The following is a 16,240-nucleotide window of genomic DNA, read 5'->3' on the forward strand; positions in this document are numbered from 1 at the left end:
AGCGTGCAGGCAAAGGGATTTGAGGGTGGCCCTCGAATCCTTGAGGCTATGAAGCTGCAAGTCCATTTTTTTTTTCCTGAGAAGAGGGTCAAGCCCTCAAAATGGAGGTCTTGGATGGTTTGTTGGATCTCAAATGGTAGACCTGAGACCTGTAGCCAGGAGTTCCTTCTCATAGCTACCCCAGAGGCCACAGTGTGAGTGGATGAATCTGCCATGTGGAGGGCTACCTGCAGCGAAGTCCAGGCAATGAGCTTATCCTCCTCTACCAAGAAGGGAGAACTCTACCCTGGAGTCTTTATGGCAACAGCTCCATAAATTTTGCCATCGCTCTGCAGGAGTTGAAGCTGTATCTACTGAGGACAGCCTGCTGATTAGAAATTCAGAGCTGGAGTCCCCACGTGAAACAGAGTTTTCTTCCGAAGAGGTCCAGCTTTTCGGCCTCACGGTTTTTCAGTGAGGGTCTCTGATAGCCTTGGTGCTCCCATTCATTAGCCACTGTCTAGTGGGGGAGGTGTGAAAAGGTGCTCAAAACACTTAGAGGGAAAGAAGTATTTCTGTTTGTTCCTCTTTGCTATTGGTGGTAAAGAAGCAAGGGTTTGCCACAGCGCCCTGGTAGTACCTTGACTTGTTTTGATAAATGGCAAGGCAATACAGGAGGGACCAGAAGGGGTGAGAATGTCCACCATGGAGTCTGATGTCTCGACCACCTCCTCCGCCTGGATCCCCAGATTCTGTGCCACCCTCCTCAGCAGCTGCATTCTACTCTCATTCTACTGGCGCATTCTACTCTCTTCCAGGATGGAGGCCGTTGACGTTCCCGTCACCACCTCATCAGGCGAGGACAAGGCCTTAGCTGGAAATGGGTCCTGTTCCCTGCCCTTGTCACCAATGGGATCATGCAGTACCTGGTATTCCAGCGCAGTTCATGTCAGTAGCGGTGCAGTGGGTGCCAGCAATGTTGGTGCCGGCAGTGTAGCCAATGCTAGGTCCTGCCCCTGGTGAGGTGTTGGAGACACATATGAAGCTAACACCACAGATGCTGACCTAGAGTAGGACCTCTGGCACCAGCCAAGGCAGAATGCCCAGGGGGTCCAGAATGGTCATTGGGTGGGGGACTGCCACTGAACAGGCCATGGCACTTGATGAGTCTGCTGTGCCAGCCTCTGTCAGATCTGAATCGTCTGCTTCTCCTGGATCTGTGGGACTCTGCTTCCAACTCTGAGCATTCACTATACAAGGATCAGGGAGGAGCAATGTCTGGAACTCCGAGACCAGTGCCACTCCTCTATGGGTCCACTGGTGGATTGTACAGGCAACTGGTACCAAGGAGATGGCAACTGGTGCAGTACCATGGAAGGTTTGCCTCCGGATGGCACAGAGGGTCTCACGGGTGCCGCTGAAACCGAGCTCAGTGTCCTGTCTCAGGTCAGAAGGGAAAGTTTAGAGGTGGATGCGGTCGTTGGTGGCCTCGAATGCCTCCGGCATGAACGGCAACTGGAGATCGTGGTCCATCCAGATTGACCAGTGCTGGGGACCTGGACTCGACTGTTCCTGTGCTGAGGCAGAAGTAGACATGACCCTAATCGGTGGAGCTGAACACCTGTGGCCCGATGCGGGTCGCACAGTGGTGGGCTCCTGCACCAGTCTGGGAATGGAGGAGCAGTCTCTTTCGGGTCTCCTCTTCCTGTGAGGCACAGGGGATTGAGAATGGTGCTGTCCACTTCCCTGTGTGGAACCCTGATAGAGCCGAGGGTCTCTGGCAGAATCCTTCCTCAGCGCCGACTCATGTATTGTCTGTGCATGACGTCGGCTCCATTAAGACAGGGTCTGAGTGAGGATGTAGAGCAGCCACCATTACCAGGATTTTGAGGTGCTGATTCACCATTACCAGGATTTTGAGGTGCTGATTCCTCTGAGTCCTCAGAGGAAATCCCCTATAGATCTTGCAGAGTGCTTTCTGGTGGCTTTCCCACACAAAACACTTCAGCCAGAAGTGTGGGGGTCACTTCTTGGTATATACTTGCCACACACACTGTGCAGGGTTTAAACCCCAGGGATCAAGGCATTCCTTGGTACTGGGGAAAAGGCAGAGTAAAAGAGGGGGGCTACCCTCAACTGAAACTTTACTAGCACTATATTAAACTATACTACTATAAACCTACCTATTTACAGGACAAAAGTTCAAACTACTAGAGAAGTTGCACTTACAAAGCAAGAGCTATGAGCATTTTGGCTAACTGTCACAGGCTGTCAGAAGAAACTGAAGTGGTGGCGGGTCAGCAGGGCCCTATATTCAGCGTCATGAAGGTGTGTCAACAGTGTGCCCTTGTTGCCAAGAAGGCTAACAGCATTTTGGGCTGTATAAATAGGGGCATTGCCAGCAGATTGAGGGACATTATCATTCCCCTCTATTCGGCATTGGTGAGGCCTCATTTGGACTATTGTGTCCAATTTTGGGCCCCACACTACAAGAAGGATGTGGAAAAATTGGAAAAGAGTCCAGTGGAGGGCAACAAAAATGGTTGGGGGCTGGAACACATGACTTAAGAGGAGAGGCTGAGGGAACTGGGATTGTTTAGTCTGCAGAAGAGAAGATGAGGGAGATCCGATAGCTGTTTTCGACTACCTAAAAGGGGGTTCCAAAGAGGATGGATCTAGACTGTCCTCAGTGGTACCAGATGACAGAACAAGGAGTATGGTCTCAAGTTGCAGTGGGGAAGGTTTAGGTTGAATATTAGGAAAAACTTTTTCACTAGGAGGGTGGTAACACACTGGAATGGGTTACCTAGGGAGACGGTGGAATCTCAGAGGTTTTTATGGTCAGGCTTGACAAAGCCCTGACTGGGATGATTTAGTTGGGAATTAGTCCTGCTTTGAGCAGGGGGTTAGACTAGATGAACTCCTGAGGCCCCTTCCAACCCTGATATTCTATGATTCTATGACCCCAGGGGGCACCCGGATGGACCTGACGGGTACTGCTAGGGGAAAAACTTTCCAGCTGCCATGCACGCAACACACACACACACACACCCCTCTAACTGGAATTGACATGAACAATCCCTCGAAGAAGAACCTCTCCTACTTCTTTGCTTTAGGGTTATTGTAATATGAAAACGTTTTTGGGTAAGAACTGGAGCTAATTAGAGAGGATGAAGATCTGAAATACCTCTTCCCTTTTTAACTTACATAAGGCTGAAAATCAAAGGGAAGATTCTGTCCCCCATCTGAGATTCAGTCCCCCTTCCTAGATAGTGCTATTTTCGTGTTTTAGCCTGTGTGAGAGGCCTCAAATACCTATACTCCTTGTCTGATGAGTTTTCCTACAAAAAAAAAAAAATCACACGCAAGGAGCACATCCCCGAGGGAGTCCAAACCATCCTCTGGGACGAATGGGCACCAGCGAGGATTCTAGTCTTTTTGTCAAGAGACTATTACTCTCCAAGCTTTGACAAGGAACCCTTGTACGTGATGAAGCCAGTACTGTGCAGAGAAGAGGAAGATTCACCTCTGATGAAACCTTAATTTAGAAACATGGTCCTGGCTGCCTGTTGAGAAGAACCAATTTATCCTTGCAGAGGTCCCTCAGGAACCACCAATATGGGGAAATGTAGGAGCCCCCAAAATTGTACAGGTGCTAAACCCTTCACCTGGCAGAGCCAGGGTCCACAGGCTGGGAGCAGATGTGGAAGAGCTCCCCTTTTGTGGCTACTCAACAGATCTTTATCAGATGGAGAGAATCCTCTGGCCATTTGCCTGCTCTATTTGATTAGCTCTGCCACAGGATAGGAAAGCACGAAAAACACAGAACATAATAGATGTCTTATTCTGGGAAAGATCTTGGTTTGTTGTTTTAAATTGGTTTCCAGTGAACAAAGAGAAGGAGGGCTGGGAGAAGAGAACAGGATTCATTACTACAGCTTTAGAATGGCTTTAAGAGCCAGGAATAGTGCAAGAGCAGAGATACTGCTTTGTTTAGCTGGCTGGAGGGAGGGAACATGGTCTGAAACTGTTCAAGGCACAGCCAAACTCATAACCCCCATAGATACATTTTCAGCTGCCTCCAGTGTATACCAGAGGCAACTCAATTGTACTGAGTTGGCAGAATAACAAGAAGTTAGAAATGTAAAGTTAAATAGTGATTAGTTTTTCTGGGCCTTCATTTTAACTTTCTTATCTAGATTTGTCAGTATATTAACTGATCAAGTTTTCTATTTCTTGGCAGATTTGTTTTAAAAGTTCTTTATCAACAGTTGACAGCAAGTGTTCTAATAAGAGACCCATGCATTCTGAAGTTCCAGGGCCACAGAATTTGCCAGGGAACCTACTCCTCACAGAGCTGTGCTCCGGAAATCATGTTTCTAGTTAAAAGGAAAAAAAATGTTTCTAACCATTGCTGAAGAAAACCTGAGCCAAATTTAAATTAATGCAGTGCTATCTTCTTGAGTTTGTAGACAGCCTGAAAAAATAGCTGTAAAAGACATGAACCTACTCCATTAATCTCAAAGGACTGTTCATATGAAAGCAATAACAAATAGGAGAATGATTACTCAGGTAACATATTTACTATTTTTCTTTCAATTAAATGAAAATTTTCTGTCTTCTGCAAAACCCTGTCACAGAGTCTAAGAATCTCCCCGTAGTTACTACAGAGTACACGAGGCTTTGTTTGTAACCTTCTTCAGCCTGGGCTTTAGCGTGCTGGGAACACTAAAAACCTGTATCACAGCAGCATTTCTACCAGGTCCAGTGGTCTTGATATATAGGACTGGTCTATAAACAACTTTCCCCACAGAAAATCACCAACTCCTGTCCAGGACTGCCTCAGGATTTTAGTAAAAAAATCTGAATTATTTGAGGTACATCCAAATGCATCAACAACTGACTCAGAACAGGAAAGAAGGGAAGACAGACTTTTTGCTGACACCAGGTATAGTGCAGAATTGGAACCCTACAGCTTTACAGATAATTGCCAAAATGCTGAAAGCATTTCAAAGGGTAATACTCCAAGAAAGCTCAGTCTGAGGGCCACAGAAGTCCTGCTTTCTGGAGGGATGTGTGCAGGGTTATTTATCAAGTCTTTCTGTAGTATAACTATACTCCTGAGTAGCTAGTAATAGTAACAATTTTAACATGACAACTAATTTAACAGTCTAGTACAATGTTGCCTTTTTGACTCATAAAGCTGGCTAATCTAATATTTAGGGTTATTTCCATTATAAGAAGAAATCAGTGATATGAGACAGATATATTCTTACTGCTATCTTGCTTATTTACAAAAAATATATAAAGTTTGGTCTCCTTCAATGAAGTAGGAGAAAAAAAACCTAGCAGGCAGTTTTCTTGCTCAGTAATCCAAGTCTACCGCTCCAGGGAGCTCTGCATCCACAAAGTTCTCTCTCTCTCATTAATTGCTCTCAGGATCATGCTCAACTACTCCTACATGCTTTTCTGACTCCAACACATATGCAGTGCAACTAAATCTCCTAGCCAGTGTCTAACAGAAAACCATTCACTCCACATGGCTTAGCTCTGACCTGCTATGTTGCCTAGTGCCTAGAGTGGTAGCTCCATAGCATATAGCTATTCTTACTACAAAAAGGGGTCTTATTCAATCCTTCTGTTGAGCCTGAAAGATTACTTGGTGCACACATCAGCTTTAAAGAGGTCTGATAATCTTTGGATCTACAACTCACATGAAGGTAGCCATCTCTCGCTATAATAATACCTTGGGATATTCAAGTATTTTTGTGTTACTGTACATAAACTGAAATAAAAATAGTACACCTCTACCCTGATATAACGTGACCCAATATAACATGAATTCAGATATAACACGGTAAAGCAGAGCTCCAGGGAGGCAGGGCTGAGCGCTCCAGCAAATCAAAGCAAGTTCGATATAATGCGGTAAGATTTTTTGGCTCCTAAGAACAGCATTATATCAGGGTAGAGGTGTAGTGTGCTCAAGATAGCCATTCCACCCCTTTCTTTCAGAGAGGAGATCTAGGACATCTACCACAAACAATTTTATTTTTTTTAATTCTCTCTCTTCCACGTCACTCATTCTGCCTCTATGTCACTGTTCCATTGCCTATTGCTTCTATCTTTTAGATCAACATCCCCATTCCCTTATTCTTTCATATACGTACCATACTAGGTGGTCCAACTCTATGCTTGCTCTAGTATTACTGTTGTTCCTTTCCTGATTCCACTTTTGTTCTGCTCTTATGGTTTCCCCCCAAGCTCTCTCATCTCCAGTGAGATATCCACTGCACATTAACTAGTCATCCAAATAACTCTCCAATAAAGCTATTATCCCTTGTACTTGAGATAGAGAAAACCTAAGTGATTTGATTAAAGCCATAAGGAAGTGACTATCTGAGTACGAATTAGAATGAAGGAAACCTTTCCTCAATCCCACATTTACTCCACACTTTCATGCAACTACTGTAGATAACCCACCTTCTACACTGAGACACAATACTGGATGCTGAGCAAAAAAAGCAGACTCGCTTGCAGAAACTAACTGAGGAAGAAACTTGAAGCATAGTCCGAGTGATGTGATGGGGTGTATCAACCCCGGACTGGGCAAGTAGGAGTTCGTCACTCAAAGTGGGCCCAGGCGGCCATGAACCTCAACATTGCTGCACATGCTTCTGCTGGAGGGAGCGGATAAAAGGAAGCAGTTCACTCCAGTCTGAGCTGGCTGAGGAGAAGGATGGACATGCGCTGCTGACTCCTTCTGAAGTACCGTCAGATCTCCTGACTGCAAAGGAGGGTATCCGTGACTACACTAAGGGAGATCCCCCATTAACGGAGGCAAACAGAGATGCCAAGCCATGGCCTATGGACAACAAGCCTGCAGGAGACTCAAGGGTTGGAAGTGATGCAGGGAACGCATTGGAAGCAGCCACTTGACCCTTAATAAGTTGATCATTGGCTTCTTAGGGCCCTGGGTTGGAATCCAGTGGAGTAGGGTGGGACCAGGTTGCCCTGCCTTTATCTCCATCCTGCACTTGCCACTATGCATTACTGTCAGGGATCACTGATATAAGTTGTTTGTTTGCTCTGCCTTGCCCGAGGGCCAAAACCCCAGACTGTTATTGTCAGCCTCAGTCAGGAGGCTAAGAGCTACAGACTGTTCATTTGCTCCGCTTCAACCAGAGGGCCAAAGTCCCTGATTGTGGCCGTCTGGCCCAGCACATAGTCCTGACAACTGTGTGATGCAGTGTATCAACCTTGCACTGGACACGCAGAGCCTCTGTGACAAGTGGTACTACCTACAGCTGCAAACTCACAAAATTAGCTATTTAATACTGACATACTCACAAACCAAGCATACGCAATTATAAAAGTGACTGAATAGCCTATGACTTTCAGGGAACAAAAACCACTACAATAAACTTCCAACCCTAGTGACTGATTTAATTTTCAAGGCTTCTCTTCTAACAAAGCGTCAGGAAACTTTACTTAAAAAAAAATAATATGGAGGACACCTGTGCCAGCTACAGTCCCCGCCAGAAAGCCAGAGGGAAAAACCAGACTGCAAGGTTTGTGGGGCTTCCAGAGGTCAGCTCTAATTTCAGTGCAATGTGGGAGCACAAAACCAATGATTTTAAGACTACTATTTAGAAAATTAAGATGTCTCCCTACCTTAATTTTTAAATAGACTTCAATATTTCCAGCATTCTTTAAAGGCAGCTGCTGCTTGGCTGAAGAACCCACACTAGCAGACAGACACATGGCCTTAAAAAAAAAAAAAAAAGTGGTTGTATTTTACAACAAAGAATGCAGAACTACCATCAGCAAAGAAGCTAAAGTACACTTAATTTATAATTTTTTTTGGTAGAATACCTGTAAGTCCTTTGGAGCATGTATCCTAGCTGTTCCAGCTCTTGCTCTGAGGGGAATACTTTTTATCACACTAGTAGGCCCTGGACTGTCAACCTCTACATCAACTCTTGCTAAGAACTCATCTGCTGGACCCAAGATATCTAGAAGGATTTTAAATTCAACAAAAGAGTCAAGCATTTTTTACCTGCAAAATTCTTAAAATTTGATGCCTGAACTATAACCAACTTGAAGCTCAATATTTTACTTTGAAGTGGTTAATATGGTAATGGAGACCTTAATTACTTATAACTGTACTTTTATTTTGGATATTATTTAATCTCAAGTATTAAAATGGATCTGTCAATGCCAGGATGGACGTACACAGATTAGGGCACCAGAGCAAAAAAGTTACTGAAATGTTTCATCTACATTAGGGACTTACGCTTTTAGTCCTAAAGCAAACTTGTAACACACAAAAGTAGTTAAAATGGAAGTCAAACTACTATACCTGAAAGAGAGATTTGTTTCTTTGGCGCGCGGAACAAGACCCACACTACTAAGACTTCAGGATCCTGAAAAAGGGAATATATTTGATACTTTACAGACATCTACTGAAAACTTCAACTTTTAAACTGTCCAATAGACAGTGTGACCAAGACATTCATTATATTGAAGAATTAGATGTCTAGACTCAAATCTGGAAAAGCAGTGTTTCTAAGACAAAACAACACCGAAGAACGTTTTACTATGAACACTCCTTTTATAGGTACAAAAAATAGCTTCTTAGTTTAAGTGAGCTAATATACAGAGAAGTTATCCAGAGTGTAAGAGGGAATTAAACAGTAAAGTAAAAGCTCTGAATAATCATGAATCTACTTTCTTGGAAAATCAAAGTAGTTTGATTTTTAGTTAATATTTTAAATTATGAAGATAAGTTACCTACACTCTCCACCACCCAAAAACACTCTTACAGTTAAACTATTGCCTGATCACTCCCACAACCAGAAAACCAAAATGAACTCAAAACAAGAAAACAATATTTATCACATCACTACCCTTCATACAGTTAGTGTGGATTCAGTTATCTGTAACTAGAATAATTTTAAAGGAACAATTTCAAAAACTAATATTGTTATGAACTACTTACTTGTCCATCATAACTTGCGTGTATCACATGGTTCACAACTGATGGGGCTGCTAGCTGAGAGACTGCATCAGTCTGAGGTGCACATTCAATAGAAGTATTAACTGGTTCCTTGGAAAACGTGAAGCAACGCCACGCTACAGCATTCTGTCATAATGAAATGGCTTTTTAAAAATAAAATATTAAGATCCACATTTTCAAAAGTAATATATAGACATGGAAGTTTTGAGGATACTTCTCTAGGTATGGGTATAGCCTTTGAGGATGCCACAGAACTGATAATTCAAAATTATCCTTCTGTGGAAACAGATCCTAGCAATACAACAAAGCAGCCATAACAGATACATATAAAATATGCTTCTTTCATGACAAGTTCACCCCTATCAACACTGATTACTAGAATTACTATTACAGAAAAGTTTATTCCATCACTGGAGATTTTTAATACCAGATTAAAGAACATCTGTCAGGGATAGTCTAGATAATATTTAGTCTTGTCATGAGTGCAGGGGACTGGACTAGATGACCTCTCAAGGTACTTTACAGTCCTCTGATACCACCTTTAATAAATAAATAAATAAATAACTTAATGTACTTACTGCTTTGATAATAAGTCTGATGGGCACGGAAGCATGGGTCTTGTTGATTAGTTTTAGTGGAAGAGCCTTCCAACTGCCAGATGATAGGTCACCAAAATCTAGACCATCTGTCTTTCCTGTTTCCACCTGACATTAGACATAGATACAGCCTTTATAAATGTGAGGGAAGGACCATGTTTTTCCACATATTGCCTCTCTCCTTCCCTGCACCCAGCAATACAGTGCAGTTCCCTTGCTGTTAGAAGTGGAAGAAGTGAGAAGCTGGCTTTGACACCAACAAGCAGCACCATCCCATTGACTGTCTCCCACACTTTGAGCCTGAATCTATTTCTATGGGATAGGCAGGGTAAAGCAAGCACACAAGGCCAGCAGTAGTGGAACAGGCTGGGTATCAGGACATAGGAATTTAACTGCAGCATTGTGGAAGTAGTTCAGTAAAAATGCAGAATTCACAAAAATCCATATTTCAAAGCTCAGAGAGAACACAAACCTGATGTTTCATTTTAGAAGTGTGTTTTGTCTGATATAAACACTTCATGAAATCAGCTTAATTAATCAAAAACTTTGTATTATCCTTTCTTCAAGACTCATTTAATTTACAGTTGAGATCTCAGGACAACAGTTTTAAGGAAAAAACAAAAATTGAACCTTCTGAGAACTACCCTAAGAATGTTTGTTCAGAAGCTGCTAAAAAGATTTTAAATAGGAACAAAAGGATACTTATTATGTTCACATGTTGGTAATATCAAGAACCGAACCAAAATTACATGCTGCACTGAGGTACTCCCAGCAGAGCAAATTTTCATTTTTATTAACTTAATGTACACTTAAATTTTGAATAGCTACCCATTAGTGATCTTAAAACCTTTATTTCAATAAAGAGATGCTATCAATCTTTGAGAGGCTGAAGAGATACATAAGAAATAATTGCTGTTTCAACAGAATTCCTTAGAGTCATCCTGTGCAGTTCAGATCATGGTAGGAAGTCTTCCAATCAGCAAGTGCAGACAGGATAAAGAAAAGCTCTCTTATGAATGAGACTGACAATGCTCACATTTGTGAATATTTTGAAAAATACTACCTTGGAAATGAAATAGTGATTAAACATATCCCCACCTTGATGAAATAGGCAGAGTGTTTGAAACTCTCTACCCTGGTTAAGCAAATAGACATGAATGAAGCAGATATTAGAGAATCTTTCAAGAGTTCAAAGAGAACACGACAGGATGATTTAAGAACTAGATGACTAGACTGCATAGACCAAAGGAGACCAGAGTATACACTTTGCAAGATAAGTCACTTCTGTATGAGGACTCAGAACATAAAGCTCTGCTTCAGGTCCTTTGCATTGCCACTTGGACCCTCAGCCTTCATCCATACAATCCTGTAAAACAAGAATCTTAAATGTGGTATTTGAATCTATTCACCAGATTCTGAAAGTTACCAAGAATCCAATACGCAGATTTAGATTTCCTATCTATGAGTACAGTAAAAACCTGCTCAACCTTTTTCCACATATGCTCACTGAAGAATTATCTTTTTGCTTAAGTGATTGCTATCTGTTGATGACATAAAAAGGTATAGCCGAGGAGAATGGGAAGACAGGAAAGGAAAAGTTTGTATTGGTAGAGATTTAGTATTTCCAGCAAACCAAGGCCTTTGTGGATATTTAGGGCTATCACAGGATGATTGTATTCAGACTTTCTTTGAAGGCAAACAAAGGAAGTCAAAGTCAAGGAGCGAATCAGAGGTTTTTCAGGGCCCAGTAAAGTCTGCAGCTTGGCTCTCACTCTCACTCCATCCTCTACATTTTACTTGAAAGCTTTTATCCACTTCAAAGTTCCCCACTGTAGAAATACCGAAGAGTGCTGAAGTTGTCTCTTATATTTTTCCAGACGGTACTAGCCACAGCTCATCTGCTTGTATCCTGGATTTCAAAACCTTGGCAGAAAAGCTGGCTCAGCGAAACATAACACATATCTTTGCTTACAAAGTACTAAATAAGCCTCTGTCACTATCTCCTGCTCTTTGGTTCCTGATTAATATATTACACAGTGATGACAGTGTTCGGCTTCTTCCTGGTTTAAGATGCAAGTTGTATACTAATAATTGACTCCTAGTCAGCAGCAGAACATTCTCCTGATCAGCATACTTATGCCACATGGTGGTTTCAATGCAATTGTCCCCCAAGCAACAAATTAGTCATGACTACTCTCCAATCTGAGTGATGGTGGCAACCAAAGACTATTCCTGCTGACAAACTTACCCTGAAAGTGACAGGTGAGAAAAAGAGAATTAGTAACTCCAGAGACAGGCAAGAGAGCTTAGAACAGCATGACCAGCAGGCAAGTAAATAAAGCTGGAGCAGCTGTATCTGAAAGCATGCCCGTGGCATTATGACGGGAATCACAGAACCAGACATGTCACGCATTTTGTGACAGGTTTAACTGGCTCAAGGAACTTATTTGTTCTCTCAAATTCACAAAGGCTCCAACAGGAACTCTTCAATGACAGGGTAGACCAAGGACAGACTGATCAGCTCCCGAGACAGCAAGAATTTGCCACAATTGAGACTCTAGAATAGGTTTTTCTGTTTTCATAACGAGGCTTGCCTCCTTGTTTTAACCAGCATTGACAGGAATGAATAATTAGACCAAGAGTTTTCTTCACGAGTTAGTAGAAACCACCCACCAGCTTGATGAAGGGCAAAGTGCCCAGGTTAGGGAAGAACATATGAGCATCTACAGCACAGGAATGGCTCACACACAGACACAGTTGGCCAAAACATATCCAATCTCACAAACACGGAGTATGTGCACCAGAAGGAGGATCCCTGTGGACAATTACTCAAAGAAGAAAAAACTTACTTATTCCACATATTTTAGCCACCCAACTATTAAGACTGAATGAAATGAGAAGCTATGCACCACACCTTAGCATAGGCAAAATGTCGATTACTCATGAAGCAGAAGTCTCCAATGCCCCATATAGGGGCCCTTCTGCAAATAAATTTTGCTAAGTATCTTGTGTTAAAGTTTATACTTCTGGTGCATTTGCATTTACATAAACTATTCTCATCTCTTTTCGAAATAAAGTAATCTTGAGCTCTCCAAATAGTTTTAAAGTATTTAGAAAAAGCAAATACATAAGAATATATTGGTTCAATATAACAAACTGCTTACCTCGAGATTAGGATTTTCAGCAACTGCTGTCAAAACTACCCTAGTTGCCAAAGCTTCTGCCTGGACTATTGTCTCAGCATCTGCAGAAACCGGCCAAGATGAAATACTGAAGACACACTGGAAGATTCCAGGATGACAAGGTAAGAAAAGTATTTTCAGCTCTTCTGAAGAATGAGGTCCTATGATGGTTTTGTTCTTGAACACTAGACACTGACATTTCAGAGGATCCATCTAAAAAAATAAGCCTTATTAGTTTCTGCAAAAGTAAAAAAATGCAACGTATTCCACCCTTAAGACTTACCTCTAAGATTACGCCCACAAAGGTATCTAACAAAGGCTCGGTAGGTGGTCAGCTGATACTTGTTGATCATGTTTTTGCTTAATGGTTTCAATGTTACCTTCTCCTGCCCCTTTCTCCATGTGTCTGTCTCATCCAACTGTTGCATCGTTTGAATTTTATATTTTCAGTTTTTGGAAAAATCCCTCTCCCAGTTTGTACAGCATCAAGATCACTGGCCTGCTCAAGTCCTGTAGCTTATTGTAATATACATAAGACTGTATAGAACAAGTAGAATAAGGAATGTTTTACATCCTAAGCTTCCTGTAACATGAATATATTTGTGTTTGTCTTCCACTATTCCTATAGACATTGTATATGAAGAACTAGGTTTACAAAATGAAGAACTACAGCTTACACTGTAACAAAACTTAAGGCTGTTCCAGAACAGAGTACACAAGAAGAGTAAGCTGCTACATAAAACTCAACATAAATAGTTTTTACCAGTTCTGGTTTCAAATGTTAAAGCAATACTAAGTATAAGCCAGCTTGGTAGTAGATGTTTGCACCACCTACCATACAGGGATTTAAGCTGAGATCAGAAGTTCATAGCTGATAAAAAGCTACTAGTGTAGTAGAGGCTACATGCTACAATGCTGAGGGGTGGGGTGGGGGAAATCAGCACCAACTAGTCTGGAAGGAGCCAACTAGAGAACTTTTTCCCACTGGACTTTGTGTCATAATAGCAGGAATGGAGTTTAAGTTTTTAATGCATTAAAACTGCAGGAGGGAACGAGTTCAGAAAGAATTTAAGAATTCATAGGACTCTATAGTCATTGTCCCTAGTACTTGAAACATTATACTGTACATTAAAAGCTATACAGAAAGAGCTTACCTTTTCTCCATTAATTGAAATACTGACAATTCCAATGCTGACCTGCAACCATCTTTCAGTTGGATTAAAAATACCAAGACTAGTTTGTGATGCAATTCCTATACAACAAGCATTGGGAAACTTCAGCTCTTCTGGTACTCTCACGCGTCCTAGGAAAGAAAACCATCTCTATTAATTACCAGTATCTGTATATTTACAAGTATAAGTATCTACAATTGCTATCATGAACACCCTGATAAAGGTAAATAAACTATGACCAATTTGATAGTCTGGAGTTAAAATAGTTCATAACCTGGCTTAACAAATACACCCTCATTCCAAGCATTACTAACACTGGTCTGAGATTTCCTGGGAATGTTTCCCCATGAACTCAAGGATACTAGTTAAGTGTTCAAGATTCTCGTGTGCTTAAAAATGAGGATGTTTAAGAAAAGTGTGCCAAATGCAGTTACTAAAGCCAACCTCCCCCAGCCCACAAAACGCCCCCCCCAAAACAAACAAAAAACAAAAGACCCAAACCAGTACTGCAGCTTAAGGTTTCACATCAAATGGAATAGTAACTGAAGGGTTCATTATGTACACCTTACAGGAAATTACGTGTTTATGTAAGCATCCAGCACCACAATACTGATGAGGCTCATTTACTGTACTTAAAGTGGTAAGTTATACAAAACTGACTGCCGACTTTAGGTTTCTACTCTTTAAACTAAGTTCTAGAACAGGCGTCGGCAAACTTTGGCGCACAGCCTGCCAGAATAAGCACCCTGGTGGGCCAGGTCAGTTTGTTTACCTGCTGCGTCGGCAGGTTTGGCCGATCGTGGCTCCCACTGGCCACGGTTCGCCGCTCCAGGCCAATGAGGGCGGTGGGAATTCGTGGCCAGCACATCCCTCGGCCCACGCCGCTTCCTGCCGCCCCCATTGGCCTGGAGCAGCGAACCGTGGCCAGTGGGAGCCGTTATTGGCCGAACCTGCGGATGCAGCAGGTTAACAAACCAGTTCACCCGCCGGGGTAAGCACCCTCGCAAGCCGCGTGCCAGTGGCTGCGGACCTCTGTTCTAGAACACTACATAAATTAGACACTGGTTTGTGTCATTAAATTGAAAAACCTCTATTACAACAGAACTTAACACTGAAGCTGTTTAAGAGTTCAGTAGATTTGAAATTGTTTGAAAATCCCCTTTTTTTGTATGCCTGCAACCACCATAATTTTATTTTAGGGCTGCCTTAGCTGAAATACATGCTTATATTTAGAAGCTATCTATCCTTATTCTCCCACTCTTAAAAGGAAAATTAAATTAAATGAGCACCATTAATGTAACATTAAGGTAGAGATCTGTACTAAGCCCAGTATAAATGAATTCACAGCATCGGAAAAAGGTGTGACTACGGAGATGTTAAAACTTACTAAGGACAAAATTTAGGTGAGCCAATTCCCTAGCAGAGATGGAATACCTTTAGAAGAGTCTCACAATGCCAGGAATCTGATGCACTAAGTGTAGGCGTTCTGTTTTCCAGCCTAAGATTTACATAATGGACTTTGAAAGGAACAAACTGAACTAGTCACATCAAAGGCTAGTAAGTTTAATTAACTATTCAGGACGATGACCAAGGCATTGTGAATAAACTCAGTTAAGATAGAGTAACTTCTCGCTTAACATGGTAGTTGTGTTTCTGAAAAATGCTACTTTAAGTGAAAAGATGTTAAGTGAATCTAATTTCCCCATAAGAATTAATGTAAATGGGACGGGTTAGTTTCCAGGGAAATTTCTTCGCCAAAAACTCTGTGTGTGTATGCACGCACGCACACGTTATAAATAAACAATTTAATACTGTACACAGCAATAATGATTGTGAAGCTTGGTTGAGTGGTGAAGTCAGAGGGTGGGATATTTCCCAGGGAATGCCTTTGTGCTAAATGATGAACTAGCACTCGGCTAAGCCCTCCAGGTTAACACATTGTTGTTAATATAGCCCCACACTCTACAAGGCAGCACAAATGGAGGGAGGGGAGACAGCATGGCAGAGAAAGACAGACATACTGTGTGAGAGAGAGGGGGAGATGGGCATTGCCCCTTTAAATACGCTGACCCTCTAAGTACATTGCCTTTTTAAATAGATCAGCAAGTTGAGATAGCAGCTGTTGCCAGCAAGCTCTCTCCATCCTGGGCCCTGTTCCACTTCAATCCCCCGCCCCGCTCTTTGGAGATGGGGGTACAGGAGCAGGAGGGAGGAAAACACCCTGATATTAGCACCCCTCTTTCCCCCCCCCCCCCGGCACAGCAAGCAGGAGGCTCCCAGGAGCAGCTCCAAGGC

At 42.2% G+C, this 16,240-nt stretch overlaps 1 protein-coding gene across 1 annotated transcript in view; it reads right to left on the minus strand.

Annotated features, from left to right (window-relative positions):
- CEP192 (centrosomal protein 192) overlaps positions 1-16,240 on the minus strand; it is a 187,149-nt gene that overhangs the window by 83,149 nt on the left and 87,760 nt on the right. The window contains exons 22-28 of the mRNA XM_050938869.1: positions 13,928-14,076; positions 12,756-12,986; positions 9,574-9,699; positions 8,978-9,121; positions 8,339-8,402; positions 7,852-7,991; positions 7,651-7,743 (exon numbers count right to left, since the gene is read on the minus strand). Coding sequence (XP_050794826.1) covers positions 7,651-7,743; positions 7,852-7,991; positions 8,339-8,402; positions 8,978-9,121; positions 9,574-9,699; positions 12,756-12,986; positions 13,928-14,076 — 947 coding nt within the window. The remainder of the gene's footprint in view (positions 1-7,650; positions 7,744-7,851; positions 7,992-8,338; positions 8,403-8,977; positions 9,122-9,573; positions 9,700-12,755; positions 12,987-13,927; positions 14,077-16,240) is intronic.

This window comes from Gopherus flavomarginatus, chromosome 2 (assembly GCF_025201925.1).
Source record: "Gopherus flavomarginatus isolate rGopFla2 chromosome 2, rGopFla2.mat.asm, whole genome shotgun sequence".
Taxonomy (NCBI): Eukaryota; Metazoa; Chordata; order Testudines; family Testudinidae; genus Gopherus; species Gopherus flavomarginatus.